The following is a 19,065-nucleotide window of genomic DNA, read 5'->3' as shown; positions in this document are numbered from 1 at the left end:
TTGGAACATATGCAAGAAAGTCAACAACTAATCAACCTGATTTCGGCGCCGTTACCTTGCCCAAAGAGGCTGACTTGAACGCAGCATGAATCTCCTGCTCTGCGCCATCCTGTAATGGCAAGAGACCACTCCGTACTGTTGCGTGCTCCAGGATACCTCTCGCCACCAGACCGTGCTTCAGTGCAACGGTTCCCTCCATGTGCGAGCCCCGATGGTAAACGTTTCTGGTGACTGGGAGCAGTCTGTCATGAACAGCCCTCGCGCGTGGGTAGTCTCGTGCCTTGCCAGCTTCAATCATCTCCAGCAGCGGCTCAGGGGCGATGTTGCCATATCCGACAAGCATGCCGTCAACATCAAAGCACGTGTGCAGCAGGTATTCGTCATGGCATGTGAGGATTGTCAAATCGGGGTTTTGCTTCTTGATGATGGGAATTTCGACATCCCAGCGGCGCATGTTGCGGACACCGTTCTTCATAGCGATAACACCAGGTTGCGCGGCAATCTCAAGTAATGTGTCCAAGTTGTAGGTAGCCTTGGTGTTGTCGGGGTATTGGAACAAGATGAGGGGAAGTCCAGACTTCTCGTACACGGTCTTGTATCGGTCTTGTGGAGCTCCCGGTTGGTATCCGAAGCGTAGCCAACCATGGCTGGGGTAAAGCAGACCTGCCTGTGCGCCAGCAGCCTTTGCGCGTTGGGCTTCGAGCGCAGCCACTTCAGTACCCTCGGTAGTGATACCAGCGATGATGGGTATTTTGTTGTCTACGGACTTGACGAAGGCCTTGATGACGTCTACTTGCTCTTCCTGAGTCAAGAAGGTGCCCTCGCCAGCGTGTCCAAGGACCACCAGTCCCTTTACGCCTGGGATACTGCCGAGCCATGAGCCAAGGCGCTGAATGGCTGCGTAGTCGACCGAGCCATCCTTGTTGAATGGGGTAACCGGCGCAGGGACGAGACCTGCTAGGTCAATTTGGGGAGCTTGCTTGATTTCAGGCATTGAACCCATTGTAGTGGTGAGAAGTATTGGTGTTGAGGTAGGAAGTGAGAGTCCACTGTAGATCTGAATGGAGTGTGTTGGTTTGCGTTTGATGATGATGATGAGACTTGGGCTGATTACCTGCACTATATGTATTTCGCTATCCGTCGCACATGAATGCCGAGCGGCAACCGTTTGGCGATCTCACTCCCGTGTGTCACTTCGTGCTCCATCTCGAGCGCGCGTTAGGGACGCGGACTTGGGTAAGTCCGCAGTAGTCCTGCGAGAACTCACCCCGACATGCGATTTTGGACCAGTCTTGGTGTCGTACGAGTAGTATGGACTTGGATTGTTCCGATGTAGCGCCTATAGGACGCCCAATGGACGGCTAAGGTATCCCGGACTTGACTTTGTCCGAACTAGTGTCCACCAGCCGCAAGCCGCTCTCCACCCTGGAGAAGCCGACGGTTCTCACGGCCAATTATTAGGGTTTTCCACTGGACTCTTCTCAAAGGTAGCGGATGATGCGAACGCCCTCGTTTTCCCCATGTTTCCTCCGCTTCGCGACAAAGAACTTGGGGTCTGGGGAAAGTCCGGGGTCAAGCTTGGTCGTGGACTTTCTGGGCAACATTCGTCCAGCTGGGGTATATAGCAAAGACTTTCCTTGCAATCTTCAATCATCTCGTCTCTCGTCGAAAAATCAAGTTGAGCTTTGGCGTATGACTTAAACATATAACTTGCACTTTTGACCACTGTCAAAGATGGCCAGCACCAACCCCAACCATTACGAGGATACCGAGAAAAACGTTCCACTGCAAATCGACGATGTCGCAACATCGGAGAAGGATCTCAAAGCCCAATCTGCGCTCGATGGCGCAGATTATAGTGGCGCGATCGCGAAAACGGACCCAGCGGAGATCGCACTGGTACGCAAGCTTGACATGCGAGTAATGCCAGCACTCTTTTGCATGTATTTTCTGTACGTCACTAAATCCTCCAAACTTCGTAACCTCATCTGTAAGAATCTGCTGATCACGTTGGTGTTAGCAACAAGCTCGACCAGAATGCGATAGCGAATGCACGACTGAACGGCCTCGAAGACGACCTTGGCCTAGTCGGAAGCCAATACAACACCTGTATATCCATTCTTTACGTCGGATACCTATTCGCTCAGATCCCCAGCAACATGCTCATGTCATCTAAGAAAGTGCGACCTTCTCTGTACATGGCCGTGTGTTGTTCAGTCTGGGGCTGTGTAGCAGCTCTGACAGCTCTTGTCAAGAACTACACTGGGTTGGTTCTGGTACGATTCTTCCTCGGTTTCGTAGAAGCGCCATTCTACCCTGGTGCTCTATACATTCTGAGCATGTTTTATACCCGCAAAGAGATAGCTACAAGAGTTTCTATCTTGTATGCCGGGAACATCTTTGCTGTGTCTTTTGCTGGGCTCATCGCTGCTGCTACGTTTGCGACGCTGGACGACAAGCACGGAATGCATGGATGGCAATGGCTGTTCATTATCGAGGGCATCGTCACAGTGGGCGTGTCTATCGTCTGTGCTTTCTTGCTGCCGGATGAGCCGCTGACCACGAGGTGGCTGACTCCCGAGCAACGACAACTGGCGCACGACCGCATACAAAGGGATACTGTTGGTCTGGAACAAAGCAGAGGTGTCAAAGCTGGTTTTATGCAAGCTCTGCGAGATCCAAGACTTTATCTACTGGTCTTCATGCAGAATATGCATTTGAGCGCCACATCCTTCAACCAAGTATGTCGCATGGAACATGTCCTCAACCCTATACAACACCTGCTAACCTTGCTCAGTTTTTCCCTACCGTAGTCAAATCTTTGGGCTTCAGTACCACTATCACTTTGGTCTTGACTGCTCCACCATCGCTAGTCGCTGGTGCAGTAGGTATCGGCATCGGAATCTCATCCGGCAAATTCAATGATAGAACATGGCACATCACAGCCATGATGGGACTGGCAGTCGTCGGGTTTGCTATTAGTGCTGCCACGCTCAACACCGCCGCACGCTACATCTCCTGCTTCCTTTTTGCTTCTGGTTCGTCATTCCTCTCTGCTCCCGCCCACAAACTAGCAACTAACGTATAATACTATAGGTGTTTACTCTGTCAACTCCGTCATCCTCGGATGGGTATCAGGCACACTTGGCCAGACAACGGAGAAAAAGGCAGTGTCACTATCCATTGTGAACGTGGTCTCTATGGCTAGCTTTATCTACACGCCTTATCTGTATCCTGCGAGCGATGGGCCCAAGTATGTGATTGCTATGAGTAGCAACGCCGCATTTGCAGGAGCGTGTATTGCATCCGCCTGGGCGCTTAGAGCGTGGCTTCAGGTGACGAATCGGAGGTTGAAAAGGGATGGCGTTAATGTTTTCTATGCATATTAGTTTAACTACTGTAGCCTGTACTTCCGAAGTGCGACTGAAGTCGGTGTCTTATAAGGACATTTGGTATAAATCCGAACCATATTTACTGCTGCAAAAGCATGGGATACCTCACAAGAACGTGCCTTTTGTAAGTATTCATGTGTAAGAGTCATGTAGATCTTCTATCATATGCGACGACCACACTGTGCAAGAATGGTATATGTAGTTTATGAAACGCTCGAAATATATTATAGATCTTAGGAAATGATCGCTGAATACATCAGCAGCGAATTACAAGGGTATCGTCGAAAACCACAAAACTATCGCAAACACGACAAACATTAACGCCACTTAACAAGCATCCTTGGCAATCTCCACTATATCCACATCCCTCTCCAACTCCTCACTCGTATGCTCCCTCCAGAGATGATCCATCAATGACTCAATTCCCCTGCACACTGTATCCGATTCCTTGAATCTTGCGCAAAGTACGCACGCAAAGCCTCCAGTGTCCCTATGACATTTCACAATGAAGCGATTTCTGATGCGAAATGTTCGAGATGCGATCTCAACAAAACCTTGTCCTACTTTCCTACTACAGCCATCGACGACAATTTCCCAGGCTTTTCCTGGTTGGATGGTGATGTGTGTACGGCAAAAGGGACATTTACCGTTCCCACCGGGTTTGTAAGCGTTGGCGAGGTGCAGCCGTGGACTGAGTTGGAGGTCTTTTGCGTAGATGCAGAATAATCTGGTGCTGTACCGTGAAGATGGGGCTGGGGCCTGAGGGGGAGGCATAGGCTTTGGTTTGGGCCCTGGGACTGGTAGTATCTTGACTACCTTCTCTTCTGACTCGTTAGAGGAACTGGAACTGCTGCTCATGCGTTTCTTGTGCCGGAGAGGAGGCCTTGAAGGTGGTCGTGGGTGATCAGGTTGTGGAAATGCGCCGGGAACCTTCAACGGCGGATCAGGCCCTCGAGGGGGCAGTGGTGATGGAAGTGGCGGCAACATGCGCTGGTACTGCATGTTCAATGAGGCAATGGAAGCAGCGCGCGTAGTCCGAGTTGCCTGGATCAGACGCACAAGATGCGAATGAGACGATGACGGTGCGAGATACGTACTAAGCAGTAGGTCTTGCTGAATGTTGAGGACTGTCTGCTGAAGCTTGATGATCTGGGATTGGAGTTGGGTATGCGTTGTAACTATTTGCTATCAATAACGGAAGTCTGGATCTTAAACGTGAACGTACCATCACCGCGCGCGAAAGGCTCTCCTAGCTTTCGATATCCGCGTTCGTATTCGGCTCGAATCTGAGAAGAGGAGGTAAAGATAAGCTCTTCTTCGCTGTCACTGTAGTCTCCTTTGGTCTTTCCCGAACCAAATAGAGAGTCGCGACGACGCCTTCGCGAAGGGATCTGGATGTGGTATTTATCGTCTTCATCGTCGCTATCCTTTGTGCCGGCTTTACGCTTGAGTTTACGATACAAGTCACTCGCAGACCCGAAAGAGTCCGTCAAGGTCCGCACAAGAGACACGACCACCACAAGGTCTTGCAGTAGCCCTTTGGCCTAGACAAGTCTGATCAGCACTTGGTCGGTATTTGTGAGAAGCATTTTAACGCATACTGCCTCTATTGTTTTCTCTGTTTCTTCTCTCATGATGGCGATATGAACGAAATACAGTGTATAGGGAGTATGAGATGAGGAAGGAGAAGACCAGTGAAAATGCGCACCTAAACCTTGCGTCGCAAAGGCTTACAATCAAACAGTCATTTCTAATTTGAGACACATTGTTGCTTTTTGCTCAGCTGAAAAGTTTGTGTTCGCATTTGATACATCATGAGTACTTCTTGGATTCGGTGCTGAGTGATCGCATGACTTCACCTTTGCACGTGGTGTCTGGCACTCAACGACTTACCCAAGCTTTTTCACAACATAGGCCTATGTTATCAGGACAACCTATCGCACAGCAGATGTTGAGTATTTGGTATGGAATAAATACCGCGAGCAAGGTCGCAAGCAGCTTTTCAGTAATTTTTGAACGTTCAGCTTCCTTAGACGGTCGTTTTCGGTGTTATCTTTGGGAGGTCAGAGCATGCGCCACAGTCTTTGTCGCGTGCGCGTCGCTTCGTAAGACATTCGCATCTCATATGGTGACCATGGTATCACTCGTCAACCTAGGAGCCTATTTGTGATATTCTTGGTGTAGTTCTCCAGGGAAGCTTGAGAGTGGGCTAGAAACAACACTGGAAGATTGGCTAGTCACGGCTCATGTGGTTTTGCACGAAGTCTGGTCAGATGTTCGGTGCGCCCACCTTGGATGGAGAGGTATTTGGAAAGCCAATCCCCGAGAGAATGTGATCCAGCAGCCCTGGCTTTTGGCGCAGCATGTCCCATTCGTCTTGGTGCTTGACCATCATCGTGCCTCCCAATGTTGTACCGTTGAGAGCTGCAAAGCCGATCTCACTACCGTCATCACGACGCAGCATGGTGCCTTCAGCACGTCTCGGCAAGATGACCATGCCCGAGGTAGTCATAGCGAGGTTGTAGCTGATGGGTAGATCGCCATGGTCGGTGGGGTTTAGAGCGAAGTCGTTGGGATTCGAGGAGATGAATGTGTCGACTGCCGCTTTTGCCGCATCGTACAGATGGTTGTAGATTTGGAATAACTGAGCACCGGATGGCTCCGAGTCGAAAGGACAGGCAAAGTGCGTAAACGGCAAGGACGGGTGTTGTAAGAAGTTGAGATGGCCTTGTAGACAGAATATTAGCTGCTGCACAGTGCGCATCTGACAGAGACGCCTACCAGTCGCCTTGGCCACTGGGCTTGAAAAGATCAAGTCTATAAGCAGACTCCAGTCGCTAGCGCTATCGCTATCGCGCATTCCCTCGACTGGCAAGAACTGCAGGTGTCTGTGGGGCTGAGACGCGCCGCTATGATCCCCAGAGTTGAAGAATGCGAGGAGACGCTTCTCGCTGTCGCCCGAGTCTGTCTGCCAAGCCTTGAGCACAGCGTAGGTCGCCTCTAGATCGTCTAGCTCTAGCGCGTGTGTTTGTTTCTTGTTCGGTTTTGTAGCAAGGATGAAGTGCTCGGAGATTATGGGGAACTTGTTGAGGACGAGGAAGTGGCTTGGGTCCGCGGCGGGGATGTCAGCCAGGTGTAATGCTGGTGGGGGGTTCTCGAAGGGGTCGATCTTCTGTTTCGGCGTCGCATGCTGGAGCTTCGGCAAGGGTTTCTTCGCAAGCGATGGGCAGTAGCGTAGTTGGAACTGGTCGTATATAAGTCTGCTGTCGGTGGCATGGCTGGCACACGTACGGGAATGCCTGCGGATGTGCGGATGACTGCTAGCTCCGTAGGCGAAAACAACAAATCTGAAGATGCCTTTGCAGCCTCAAACTTGCGCTTCGTAATGCTAGAAAGAGCTTCAGGTAGTCCGAGCAGCATTTTCATTCGTGTTGGAGTACCAGCGCTGGGTGGGGTGCATGGTTGGAGCATAAAGCTTCAAGCTCCGAGTTAGCGCCAAAGCCTAAAACTGATGTCACGCTTCATGGCATCAACACCCTTTCATCATTTTCACCACATTCGCCGAACAGCATGCGTAGGCTGTCATCAGTGTTCTCTTGTACAGTATATCATACCAGAGATATCGCATCCTAAGGTAACTTGCTACAAGAAACCTGCAGAGCGACGCCATATGACCGTCCTGCTTTGCAACTTCCCAATCTATGCCACGCTGGCTTCTTATGCCCATGAGGAAGTGGAAAAATCATCTCGACAAACATTACCATCAACATAACAATAGTACAAAGTGGTACAGTGGTGAAAGCAAAACTCTGCAAACAGTAGAATCCAAGATACCGCCCTGCGGCAGTCTTTGGCAGAAATGCTCGAGACGAGTGCCCTCTGTGGCTGTCCTTGACGGCTAATCGCTGGCAACGCTATCTTGCAGCCTCGAGGGACTCCGATGCTCAAGCCTCAGATCTTTCACGTCAGCAGTACTCGACACCCATCGCGTGCACTAGGCGATGAAGGTGTGTCAATGGTACCACTCGTGACCTGCAGTCATCATCCATCACTTCTGATCCGGATGGCGCTCTAACCATCGCCTCTTACAAGTCGCGTTGCCAAAATGATACGAGCCACCACTGTCGGCGATAAACTCTGCGACCTTCTTCCATGCAACTTTCTGGATCTTCTGTTCGAAGCTTAACGAGTACGGATTCTGTAGGCTGCTCTCGATCCGATCGAACTCTTGCTGGACAGCGTCATCCAAAAGCTCCAACTACTGGTGCGTCAGTATGTTACACGTTCAGTAGAGTCTACAGGGGATAGCCTACGTCAACTTTGGTCCAGACGGGCTTTCGGACCCGATCCTTCCTCGCCTTTGTCAGCGACCGATAGCGACCTCTCAGAGTGGATTCCGCAGGCTTCTCGCCCACCATCTTGAGCTTGATTTCCTTGTACGTCTCTCCTCTCCTTTTGCCCTCAATGAGCACTTGGTCGTTGTGCTCTCTCTGGGCTTGTGTACCAGCACTGCGCGGTACCTGAAACTTGTCCTGTATACGATCCTGAGTATGGGCGCTCGGGCGCGAACCGTTCCAAGGCGTTAAGCAGTGCTGGGTAGGACGAGGTCCTGATGTCGGTAATAGGCTCATATCGCTGCTGGGATTGCTATAGATTGCAACGTTACGGGGCCTGTAGGGTGCGTTCGAAGTGTCATATGACTGTTTCGCGCGGTACCAGGGAGAGTGCCCAGCACTGTTGTTCTGTGAATGCGAGTACTCAGATCCGGACTGTTGGTCGTCGTCGAGCGGAGCGATTGGTACTAGGTCCTGACTATTAGACGGGACAACGGGAGTCATAACCGTGCTTGTGCTCGTCCTTGGGATTTCTGAGAGCCCAACATCACTATCGGTCTTTGGCGCAAGGAACGGCCTGCAAGGTGCCGAAAGAACAGTGTTGTTGGCCGTTACTGGGTATCCATTCCAGTTTTCGGTTGGTGAGGATTGGTCTAACATAGAAACTGGACTGTATGTGTTCCCGAATTCATCGCTGACATAACTCTTCGGTGACGGAGACATGCTCGCACCTAGGACAGACCTGTCAATAAGCCCATGAGGCAAACCATTCAGTTCGGCAGGCACACGAGCTCTTTGTTCATCGCCGTAACCCTTTCCAATCGCACTCGGTGTAGCAAATGCTGCATTGTATAACAGAGCGTGGTTTTGCTGGAAGTGCGACTCTGAACTTGGTACGATGAAGGTTGCTGCCTGTTGAAGAGCATGGGGCCAGTCGAACGGAGTATCATATGCTCCACTCCAGTTCTGGTCGGATGAGTACGTGTGGATGCTTGGGCTGGATGTGGTCATCAGTTTCGCGTCGTCGTGCTCGACCTGTTGCATTCCCCATGGCTGAGTTTGCATGTGAGAACTCTCCTCCATGGTTGTCAATCTAGGTTTGTTGCCAGCAAAGAGTCCACTCACGGCCATTGACTGCGCCATCATTCCAGTACGGTTATGGAAGTCGAAGGTGTGGTTTGTCGGAGAAGCTTCTGGAGCACAAGGCAGACAGGGCTGGAGTTGTGCAAGAGACTGACGATAGATATATTGTTCGTCGAACTTGTAATCCTGGTGGACTTGTTGAGCGAGAGACATGAGTCTGCACGCGGCATGCGCCTCTTAAAGATGTTACAATGGCCGCTAATCTTACAATGTCCTTCTAGTCGATGTGAATGCGCAGTTACGAGAGGTCGTAGAGGGCGAGATACCGTAGCGGTGAAGTGGGCGTGACTGATGATTGCGGGGTGTTGTGGAGATGTCGAGGTCCACGGGTACTTTGAGCATTCACGAGCACGGCGCTCTGTCATTCGCCTAATGCAGTTGACCGCTTCACAAAATCGAGCGGTGGGACGACGGAAATCGAGCCAGTACGGAGCTCTGCCGAGCTAGGTCGACGACAGCACCGATGTTGTAATTACCAAACTTGGCGATGTGAATGACCGGCTCCAAAAAAGAGAAAAGCTAAAGCTATTTCAACTATCTATGCAACGCAATGGTAAGACGATGCAAGGTATCTGATCAATACGCACTATCAGTACGCTAAGTCAAAACCGATACGTGAAGTGAGGGCGGCCTTACCAGAAAATGCCACGAGATCTCCGGGAAACTATTAGCAGCCCAAAGATGGGGAGCAATGATTGCATGAACATGTACAAACACACTAGAGTATCTATCGGCGTACTCTGACTTGCGGAACGAGTATCTTGGGTAGCAGGCAAAGAAAACGCACAAGATGAACTGTCGACTTGAATCGTGCACTAACAAGACAAAGAGCAAGGGTGAAGCCGAAGCCAGTTGACGGAACAGCTCCAATCACATCTGTTCTGATGTAGAGAGGTGAGGGACGTTCCTGTATGTTTATAAACTAAGACAGCCCCAGCTCCCTTGACTGAGGGATGAGACTTGCGTTTGGAATATCGTAGCACCCATGTCTTGCTATACAATGGTACACGGGAGGGAAAGGCCTGAGCTTTCGGATAGACCCACAGTCTTTTTCAGCCTGGAAACCACACGGGAAAATGACTGGCTTTCCGTATGGGCTAGATCGCTCGTCAGCTGTGCAAATATGTCGGGCATACGAAGGAATTACTGATAGCAAGCATATTTCCTATCAAGCAACAGCACTGCCATTCCGATACTGTGAAATGATCAACGTGGCTAGCTCAAAGAAGGCAAATAGCACATGCGGCACGGCTGTATAGGTCTACACCCCACTCAAATCGCGGTTGATTAGGCCTATGACGGCGACTCTTCAACCATCGAGCCGAGCAGGATTGCTTGTTCGGTGCTAGCTGAGCTGGCGAGAAATGCCCTACGTCGTCTTGTTTGGCTGACGTGCCCACGGAAGCGAACGGTTATCTGCATGACATAGCTTGGCAACAAGCCATCGTGTCTAAATCACAGGCATACGACCAGCTAAGATGTCATGGTGTGCAGGAATGCAGATACGTATGTAATCTGATGCTATGTTGTTCGCTAGACTAACAGGAGCCTCTGAAGTACTACAGGTGTTGTCGACGATGACGCTGACGTTACACAAGAAGCTCCCCAATCAATAAATGTAGTCACCAGAATCTTCATGGTTCCAGAGAATCTCACCCCGACAAAGCTTTCGTCTCGGCTCATCGTCACTGGTGAATGCGTGAAAGCTTGTAAGTGAATCCATCAACATAGTCCCAACATCGGCTAGATGCTTTGCGCACTTCAACGTACGTTAGCGGAGAGCGATAAACGACACCTGGACCGATATACTCCTGACCTCCCCAATTTACTTGATGCCATCGGGAGGCCGCAGTCCAGCGACCGTCAGTCCAGGCGACCGCAAAACCGTGGAACGGGTGAGACATGCGCAGCTTTGCCCCCGCGAATCCTCTCGGATGGCGCATGGTATCGTCCTGACAGGTCGCGTAGACTTTATCTTGCATACTCTTGCATAAGTCTGGGGAAGCGTGTACCCGTCTCCGGTGGCTACACCACCATGCTTCGTCGTGAGTGGTACAAACCGGCAACCGTGCAGCATGCATAGCGTGTGTGATGACAATGTGGTCAGAAAGACGATCCCTCAGGCTCGTGCAAGGCGAGTGAGCTATTCGAGCAGGGAGAGACCTCGATGAGAAAACGAGAAACAGGTAAGAAGACTTGAGAACGGAAAGACATATTCTTTAGAGTCGCAGACCTGTCTGATGCATGTTCATAGCTGTCCACCACGCGGCTTAGCGCCCCATCTCCACGATCCGTACATACCGACATGCCTGCAAGCCAACTCGATAATGCCTGTCTATCAGATCTTCGCCTTCGCCTTACCCGGTGGCAACAGCTCGACGTCCTTCCATGGCAGCCCCAAGTATTCCCACATATAGTGAAATCTGTATGGTAGATCTGTCAGCACGCCCCACAGCCCTTGACCATCGGTTGGTCGCGTTTCAATAGTTCGCATCCCATCCTGGATATACAGCGGTACCCCCACTTCACGTGGTCAGCTCCTTGACTGACGTGACGATGTGCATAGAGGTCCAGCCCGCTCTATGCATAGCCGGACATACGAGGATGCCAGTCAAGATACGGACAAGTGAGTTTTAGTGAAGAAGACACATACCTATCACTACCAAAGAACGGCTCTTCTTCCCCCTTGGAATTGCGTACGAAGAACCATGGGCAACCAAAAGCGCCATGGTCGAGCGCTTCCTTGGTATTGTCGTTCAGCCTCTGCTTGTACGGTGGGCTATTTGCTTTGGCCATGATCTCCTTGGCTTCGTCTGCTTTGAGACGCAGCTGAAGTACTTCTAAAAGGATCTCCGGCTTACTGACATCCCTGCCGTTCTCCCACATGGCGTGGAAGATGTCAAAAAAGATGTCGATGAATTTCTCTCGATGCGCTTCCTTCACAGCACATAATGCCCGCTGTGGTAGCAGTGAGAGGATAGGGAAGAAATCCGGCGACTGTAGATTCGGAAGGCCGAAGTGTTTCTTCGCTCGCGCGCTGTCGTACGCGCCATACTTTGCTTTGGCGTCGAGGGTCCAGGGTGGCTTGTTTCCTGCACTGCAGCGTCAGGACACATTCGGTATAGCTAGTACCAAATTTCCATGTGGAGTGCATAGAAGGGGACGGGAACATGTACCACTGCCGACGTTGATGCCGCCTAGGAAGACGGGTACTATACTACATCAAGTCAGTGAGCATACTTGCTTTTGATGAGAGCGTGCAGTGGTTGGTAGGGTTTCAATTCATGGTATTGGCTTTGAGAGCCGGCATGGCAATGGGTGCGCACTCAATCTCTACATGGTGCGCTTCGAGGACCTGTCTGTTTCTCTCAATATGCAGTAGAGCGTAGTATGAGTATGGCGACACTAGTCCGTAATTAGCATGTGATACTTAGATCAGGGGAATGATAGGAGCATACCGCAATCCAGATAGCACGTAATTTTGCTTGACATATTCGCAATGCTTCTAGCCACAGGATGAGAAATCACGTTGAACCTGGCATTCGAAGACGTCGGTCGCGTCTTATTATGCGCGTCGTCGTTGGGACCGCACAAGGTCTTGGTTGCCGAGGTCTGTTAGCGTAGCTACGAGAGCTCTATCACTAATCAGCACGACGCCTCCACCTGTTGAGTCGCGAATGATGCAGATACCCCGGATCCTCGCCGCGCAACTCCTACGGACGTAAATGCAGCATGATGTGCACCTACCGAGGCGCCGATGGCGAGAATTGATTACAATGTCATGTCTACTTAGGCTTTACAGTTGCCTATACTGTCAGCCGCAAGCTGCGACTCTATCTACGCGACGACACCTTTGCGATTGACTGTATCCTTGTCTCCACCATGTCCAAGTCCAATAAACAAGTCGCGCTCGTCGTTGGCGCGTCTCGGGGTATCGGCCGGCAAATTGCTATCGACCTCGCAAAAGATGGCTACGCAGGTACGCATCACAACAGCCCTCAACCTCCATAGAGCACAAATACTAACAACGAGCTAGTCGTCGTAGCAGCGAAATCCACATCCGATGCTTCCAAGTGCTCTCCCTTTCCACCCGACCCAAACTCCTCGGCGTCCACCATCTCTACCGTTTGTCGCGAGATCCATGAGTCAGGCGGCGAAGCCACAGCCATCACTGTTGACACACGAGACTTTACAAGCATTCAACGTATGGTGGCCGAAACAATAGAGAAATATTGCCGTCTTGATGTATTGGTATACAACAGCGGCGCAATATGGTGGGCAAGCGTGGCCAAAACGCCTATGAAGCGCTTCCAGCTCATGCAACGCGTGAATGTAGAGGGCTTATATGGCGTCATACAAGCCTGTCTTCCGCACTTTGAACAGAGTGGTCGAAACTGGAAGGGTCGTATTATCATCGTCAGTCCACCGATATACTCGCGTTTCTTCCGCGGCAAGACGGCGTATGCAATGGGAAAAGTAGGCATGTCCGTTCTTACCAAGGGACTAGCAATGGATTTTCAGAGGGAAGGTAAAGATGACATGGCAGTTACTAGCATCTGGCCTGCAACGGCTGTCCAGAGTGCTGCAACGCAGAATCTTGGAGGTGAAGATGCTAAAGATCTCAGGACAGCGCATATCTTCTCGGACGCAGTGTTGCAGATGATCAAGGCGCCTGTAGAAGAGGTTAATGGCAAGTTGCTGCTTGATGAAGACTTTCTAAGGACGAAGGGTATTAGCGATTTTGACAAGTACAATCTGGTGGAGGGGAGTAAACCAAGGAGAATCATGCCGGCAGAGTTTCCGAACTTGCGGGTCAAGGAGCACGATGACGAAGGCAGAAGAGTTGATAGTACGAAGCTTAGGGCCTCAAAGTTATAATTATGAGAACTTCGGTCTCTGATTTGATACATGAATGCATGAGGTCCTGGGTCCTTCAGCGGAACGTGACATTTTACTTTCCGATTGGATTATGATCCAGACTTAGCTATGCCTTACCAAGAAGACCAGGCGGTACCGTCTGCTTCCCGTCGAACCGCCTCAAGACCTTGAGAGAAGCCTTTAGCGTAGCCTTTCTGGTGACCTTGCGAATGCCCAGCGTTGCGACCTTTTTCATAACCTATGGTGTGGATTTCATCGCAATTCCTGTTTGCACCGACTTCATAACCCGCCTCATAGCCCAAGTCATAACCCTCATCGCGTGACTCACGCTTTGCTTCAATAATTCTGAGCTGATATTCCTGTCGGGCATCGATCATTCCCATGCTATAGGCTTGTCCGTTTTCTTCCAATTTTGCCTGAGCATAGCCATCTTCGTAACCGCGCCGATAGCCTTCGACCTTGCCTTCAGCCTTTGTACGCGCAAGATTTTCAACCTCACGAGTTTCGAAGTCTTGCTTCAGTAGCATCCAGACGCTGTGCTTCGCTTCTGCTAGTACGTCGGGCTTGATCTGTTCGATCTTTTTCTGAAGGAACACTTCCATGGCAGCTCTCACCTCTGTTGCACTCAATTGTTTGCCTTGCTTAAGTTGCCACTCTTGTTTCTCGACGAGAAATTGTTCTTTCTCTTCGTTCAGCATTACTTCCTCTTGCTGTCTTTGGAGAAGGAGAGCAGCAGTTTGTGCTTCTTGTCCTCGCACCACCGCGCTCTGCTCAGCGAACTCGCGATCGTTCTCTTGTTTCTTGTTATCCACCTCCCAGATGAGATCTGCGAGCTTTTTAATAGGCTGGCAATACTGCTGCTCCCATCTTTCGAACGCTGACTGTGTCGTATTCTTGCGGGCTGTCAAGTTCTGCCGACCGCGTTCGGCTTTGTTGATTTTGTCCGCGACTCCCGCGACTGCATTGCAAATGTCTTTGTATGTCTTTGACTTTTCCTCTATGCGTGCTAGTCTGGCTGTAGACGCTTTGAGATCCTCTTCTTGCTTCTTCAGAGTAGCGCTCCTCACTTCAAATTCCCTCATCCTTATGCCAATGACCCGTTTGATATACGCGACCTTCTCATCGACCATAGCATTCACTTTCTCTTCGAATTCTCTTCGAATTCTCTTCGTGCAGCGTTCAATTGATGAGCGGCTTTGTTACGATCTTCCACTCGCGCCATCTCCGTGTTTATTAGTCTTCTCTCCTGATCCTCCAGGTGCTTCTCGAGATATTCCATATATTCGTGGCACCGCTCATTCTCTCGGTGGAGATTTGCTTGCACTTTCCTGAATGTCGGTCGAACAGGTCGAGATGGTTGATCGGCCGGAACATATCGGGGGAAATAGGTCTTCGTAAACAGAACCTTGCCGTCTCGACTGGGTCAGATCACGGGTATTACACGAAAGCAGGTGGATGTCGTCTCACCTTGCTTGATAGTGACCCATCAGCTACCACTGTCGTTTTCATTGGTAGAAGTGGTAGTGGCAGAGGTAAGATGAGCTTGAGCGCCGATTTCGCCTGTACTGGCGAGCGTGTTGAGTCCAGGCATCGTGCCTCAGTCGCGTTAACGCAACCAGTTTCCAATGAGAGAAAGAGAGAGGGCAGACGTCGCTCAATCTTGGGTTGAGTAACGCGCTGTAGCACTCCTGAGCCAACGCCAATCCTTGGATTGGGTGCGAGGAAGGTGAAGCAAAACCCTGAGTGCGAGAAGGTGAGACCCAGCGACGCGGCAGAAGAGGAGGGAGCGATGCTTGGCGTAAAAACGCGCGCGCAGTGGACACGCCAACATGTTAAACAACAAGGCCATGCAAGCTAATATTGATCGAGAAACATTCGTGAGACTGCAATGTCTTCAGCCATAAGCAGCTGATGGTGAGATTGTGGTAAGCCACCGCTTCCCAGGTTTCCGTGTTTTCTGGTGTGCACGTGGTAGATCTGGTAAGTTGACAAAAGTTCATGGGTCATTTGGGACATGTGAATCCAACATACATACCAGGGAACATGTTGAAGGAATCTGAAAGGAAGAGAGAAGATTGACCAGAGGAGTAGGAAATACAGCACAACAACAGACATGGTAGAAGGTACGAGACGAAAGCATCGGAACAATGAACTGAATAGTCATGCATTAGGCTCACCCATCTCTCCTTTTCATTCAATCCATTAGACCCCCATCCCCGAAAATTACTCCTTCATGATTTGCGGAGACTTCATACCCTACTACCGAGCACTCCGTCCATCAAACCATCGATATGCCAATGCCCAATAAACACCATGCTTGCGTTAAGAGAAAAACCAGATAGCAAAAAAGGGACGGTTCTACTAGTACATGGGAGCGCTTGTAGATGCAAGTATCAGCCATAGAGGGCCAGAGACGCTCGATTAGAGAGATCTTGTAGAAGGGTATAGCCGCAGTAACATGTATGCCAGAACGATATATGCATATGCGAAACTCAAAACGATATGATTACAATCTGCGAGACAGGAAATCGACGGTAAGTGCGGCTTGTGGAGATCTTGTTGTGACGATGCAGATGGAGCTTGCAATCTTCATCTAATACAGGCGTCCTCGGCTGGCCTGGCTTGCTCTGCTTGGCGATGTCCGGCTCCTCTCATCTTCCTCGGGCACGTCGCTCAGTCTAGTAGGATGGTGATGTCTCATACCTACCCACTCGTCGCCGTAGCCATCGCCACTATAGTCAGGTCGTCCACCAGCGGGTTGTTGAGAAGACCCCACGTCCGAACTGATTGCATATCCGCCCTGAGAAGTGGCAGTTGTACCATAGTGCTGGAGATGCTCGAGCTCACGCCGGCGTGCGTCTTCTACATCGTACTCGTCTGATACTGGTGACTGAAGAGATCGGAACGGGATACGGCGGCCTGAATCATCGCGTATAAAGTTCCCTCTCTCGTCCAAGGCGTACTCTATGTCGGCTTCTGACTCTGCCTGAGAAGTGACGTACGACTGCTCGTCATCTGGAAGACCAGATTCGGACTCCTGGTGTAGATAGGAGGCAGGTTGTTGGTAAAAGGCCTCTGGCTGGGACATGGCCGGCTGTGTAGATCCCTGCTGTGCTTGAGATGTATAGTATGGGTATTGTAGAGGGGCAGGAGCTAGCGATTCGTCCGCAACCGAAGAGCCACCAGGCCGAGATGATGCGGTCGATGCTGCACCCGAAGGAATATAAGTTCCTTGAGCTACGTGTGCAGGCTGCTCAGGCTCTCGGCGCCCATGGCGGGCGCTCTCAGTGAAGGGATCGGTATCGGTTGGTGATTGACCTTCTTCGTACGAGTAGTGTTGTTCGATACCCTCGCCACTGCTCTGTGCACCAGCATAAGTATCATCTCCATGTCCCCTGCCTTGACGTCCCATGTTCTGCGCCATCGGCACCACCTGCACTCCGCCAACCAATGTAGGCTGGCCTTCCCTCAACGAGAATGTGCGATCGCGCTCTTCCTGTTCTCGCCTCCCAAGCTCTTCCCATGCTCGGCGTGCTTCTTCCTTCGAGATTTGTAGCTCACGCTTCATCTCGGACACAGCTCGTTCGGCATTCTTCTTCTCAGTGGCCATGCGCTCCATGTTCGTTTCAGCCTCAAGGCGAAGCTCGCGCTCCGAGTTCATTTGTTCGGTCAATTGCGCTTCGCGCTCCTGGGCCCTCTCCTGGTCCTGGCGATGTTCGTAGAACCATCTCTGAAATTTTCGTTCGGAAGATGCGCGCAAGCGTTGAAGTTCGACGACAGCATGGAAGAGGTTAGCACCAGCTGCCGAAAGATCAGTGATTTGCCGTGACATTTGCTGTGCCAGTGGCTCTCTGCGGACTTCATCGGTGTTTTGCTCAAGTCGCCGTATCCAGTAAGAGGTGAGGCCCTCCCAATGTGAAGATAGGGTTTCCCAGCGCTCGAACGCATGTGGAAAGTTGGATGTTGTTGACTCCCGAGCTTGGCCAGTGGACGAACCCGGCGGAGGCGGTGGTCGTGCTGCAGCAGTTGAAGGGCCTGCTTGTGATGAAGCTGTGGCACCGGAGGGTCGCCTGGCGTGGCCTGAGCCAGCTGGTCTTCTGCTTTGTTCTGTTGTCGTTGGCAGACCTAGATTTGCCTGAGTGGGTCGAGAGGGTGTTTGTGAGGCCGCTCGAGGTCTTGATTGCGATGCGCCTGTTGTGGTCTCTTGTGCTTCGTTCATGGTGTTTTGTGATGGGATTGGCCTCTCTGGTTGACGCGGCACTCCGCCCGAGGAGGTCGGGTATTGTACGTATTGGTCGCCAGATCTTAGAGGAGCTGATTGGGGCTGCCTCTGGGTCCCAGGCTCAATTGTTGGTGCTCCAGCTACACCAGAAACAGCTTGAGCTCTTCTTTCTGCGCTGGCTCGCCTGCGCTCCTCTTCGGCGGCCTTCCTTTGTTCCTCCACTTCAGCCCGTTGTCGTCTAGCATTCATGATCTGCGTTGGCGTACGTATGTTGGACCGATCGACAGGCACGGGGCCGCCAGTTGTACGGGCCCCGCCGTTGGCAGCGCGACCACTTGACAGATCGGACATGAGGGCGTTCTCTTCGACCAGATCCGGTGTGAAAGGATGCGGAAGTCGGAGTCCCTCTTCGAGCACGAAGCGTATTGCCGAGGCAGTACGTCGACTGATGCGAAGAGCGGGATGAGGCTCAGCGTAGGGGGTTGAGTGAGGGCGAGGTGTCTCGAAGCGAACGCGCTGTTGTTGGCTCGGATCGACTGATCTGGCGCGCTCGAAGTTGGGCGTACGGCGAAGGCTGTTCGCGACGCTGCCAGTCGAACTTGATGCTCTCGAGTGATTGTGCTGCGTGCGGTAGAAGGCGTCGGCTTGCTCCTGGCGTAGCTGGAGGGAGGTTCGGTATTCGAACAGTGGCGCTGGGCCGTCGCGGTCGTGGTCTCGTGAAGATGTGTGCTGGAAGGGTAATATGTTTGCGAGCTCTGGTGGATCGCTGGACGTCACTGTGAGTCCAGGGAGTGTTACTCAGGCTCAATTGCCCTTGCGCCGTCGAGGGCACCCGACTGGGTTGGAGGAGATACCCAGCGGCTGGGTCTCTGGGGATAAGCTAAGCAGCGCGCGACGGCGTGCTTATGTTGGAATACACGAAAGCTGGCTGGTGAGTATAATGTTAGATACAGAGACTGCGGAAGGGCTAGCAGAGGAGCCATTGCTGCGGTGCGCCCCAGCAGATCCACGCGTGAGGTAGGGTGGTTGGGAAGAGGTGAAGGGCTGGGAAGGTGGCTGGGAGGCTTCGTGAAATCGACTTACACCTCTCACCGAC

The 19,065-nt window shown here is 51.5% G+C and overlaps 8 protein-coding genes across 8 annotated transcripts; 2 read left to right on the top strand and 6 right to left on the bottom strand.

Moving 5' to 3' along the window:
* Positions 1-31: 31 nt before the first annotated feature.
* GT037_004372 (dihydrodipicolinate synthase) lies at positions 32-1,003 on the bottom strand (the record flags this gene model as incomplete). The annotated part of the gene is made up of 1 exon (XM_038929419.1): positions 32-1,003. The coding sequence occupies one exon, from the start codon at positions 1,001-1,003 to the stop codon at positions 32-34; it is 972 nt and encodes a 323-aa protein (XP_038787691.1).
* Positions 1,004-1,734: 731 nt separating this feature from the next.
* GT037_004371 (mfs general substrate transporter) lies at positions 1,735-3,389 on the top strand (the record flags this gene model as incomplete). The annotated part of the gene is made up of 4 exons (XM_038929418.1): positions 1,735-1,952; positions 2,021-2,741; positions 2,798-3,038; positions 3,097-3,389. 4 exons carry the CDS (start codon positions 1,735-1,737, stop codon positions 3,387-3,389), a joined length of 1,473 nt encoding a protein of 490 aa, XP_038787690.1.
* A 330-nt stretch (positions 3,390-3,719) lies between these two features.
* On the bottom strand, positions 3,720-5,026 carry GT037_004370 (uncharacterized protein; the record flags this gene model as incomplete). Its single annotated transcript, XM_038929417.1, has 3 exons — positions 3,720-4,570; positions 4,618-4,936; positions 4,994-5,026. 3 exons carry the CDS (start codon positions 5,024-5,026, stop codon positions 3,720-3,722), a joined length of 1,203 nt encoding a protein of 400 aa, XP_038787689.1.
* Positions 5,027-5,661: 635 nt separating this feature from the next.
* GT037_004369 (5-p--4-tetraphosphate phosphorylase 2) lies at positions 5,662-6,836 on the bottom strand (the record flags this gene model as incomplete). The annotated part of the gene is made up of 3 exons (XM_038929416.1): positions 5,662-6,119; positions 6,174-6,636; positions 6,684-6,836. Coding segments are annotated over 3 exons (1,074 nt in total), but the record flags the coding sequence as incomplete, so codon positions are not given.
* Positions 6,837-7,440: 604 nt separating this feature from the next.
* On the bottom strand, positions 7,441-9,022 carry GT037_004368 (uncharacterized protein; the record flags this gene model as incomplete). Its single annotated transcript, XM_038929415.1, has 2 exons — positions 7,441-7,650; positions 7,706-9,022. 2 exons carry the CDS (start codon positions 9,020-9,022, stop codon positions 7,441-7,443), a joined length of 1,527 nt encoding a protein of 508 aa, XP_038787687.1.
* Positions 9,023-11,449: 2,427 nt separating this feature from the next.
* GT037_004367 (glutathione s-transferase kappa 1) lies at positions 11,450-12,361 on the bottom strand (the record flags this gene model as incomplete). Its single annotated transcript, XM_038929414.1, has 4 exons — positions 11,450-11,961; positions 12,046-12,086; positions 12,196-12,274; positions 12,328-12,361. 4 exons carry the CDS (start codon positions 12,359-12,361, stop codon positions 11,450-11,452), a joined length of 666 nt encoding a protein of 221 aa, XP_038787686.1.
* Positions 12,362-12,751: 390 nt separating this feature from the next.
* Positions 12,752-13,747, top strand: GT037_004366 (short chain dehydrogenase; the record flags this gene model as incomplete). The annotated part of the gene is made up of 2 exons (XM_038929413.1): positions 12,752-12,848; positions 12,906-13,747. 2 exons carry the CDS (start codon positions 12,752-12,754, stop codon positions 13,745-13,747), a joined length of 939 nt encoding a protein of 312 aa, XP_038787685.1.
* A 113-nt stretch (positions 13,748-13,860) lies between these two features.
* On the bottom strand, positions 13,861-18,952 carry GT037_004365 (uncharacterized protein; the record flags this gene model as incomplete). Its single annotated transcript, XM_038929412.1, has 3 exons — positions 13,861-14,900; positions 16,451-18,735; positions 18,921-18,952. The coding sequence occupies 3 exons, from the start codon at positions 18,950-18,952 to the stop codon at positions 13,861-13,863; spliced, it is 3,357 nt and encodes a 1,118-aa protein (XP_038787684.1).
* Between the last annotated feature and the right edge of the window lie 113 nt (positions 18,953-19,065).

Source organism: Alternaria burnsii (assembly GCF_013036055.1).
Source record: "Alternaria burnsii strain CBS107.38 chromosome Unknown 698, whole genome shotgun sequence".
In the NCBI taxonomy this organism is placed as follows: domain Eukaryota; kingdom Fungi; phylum Ascomycota; class Dothideomycetes; order Pleosporales; family Pleosporaceae; genus Alternaria; species Alternaria burnsii.
Note: the sequence above shows the minus strand (reverse complement) of the source record. Positions and strands in the feature narration are given on the sequence as shown.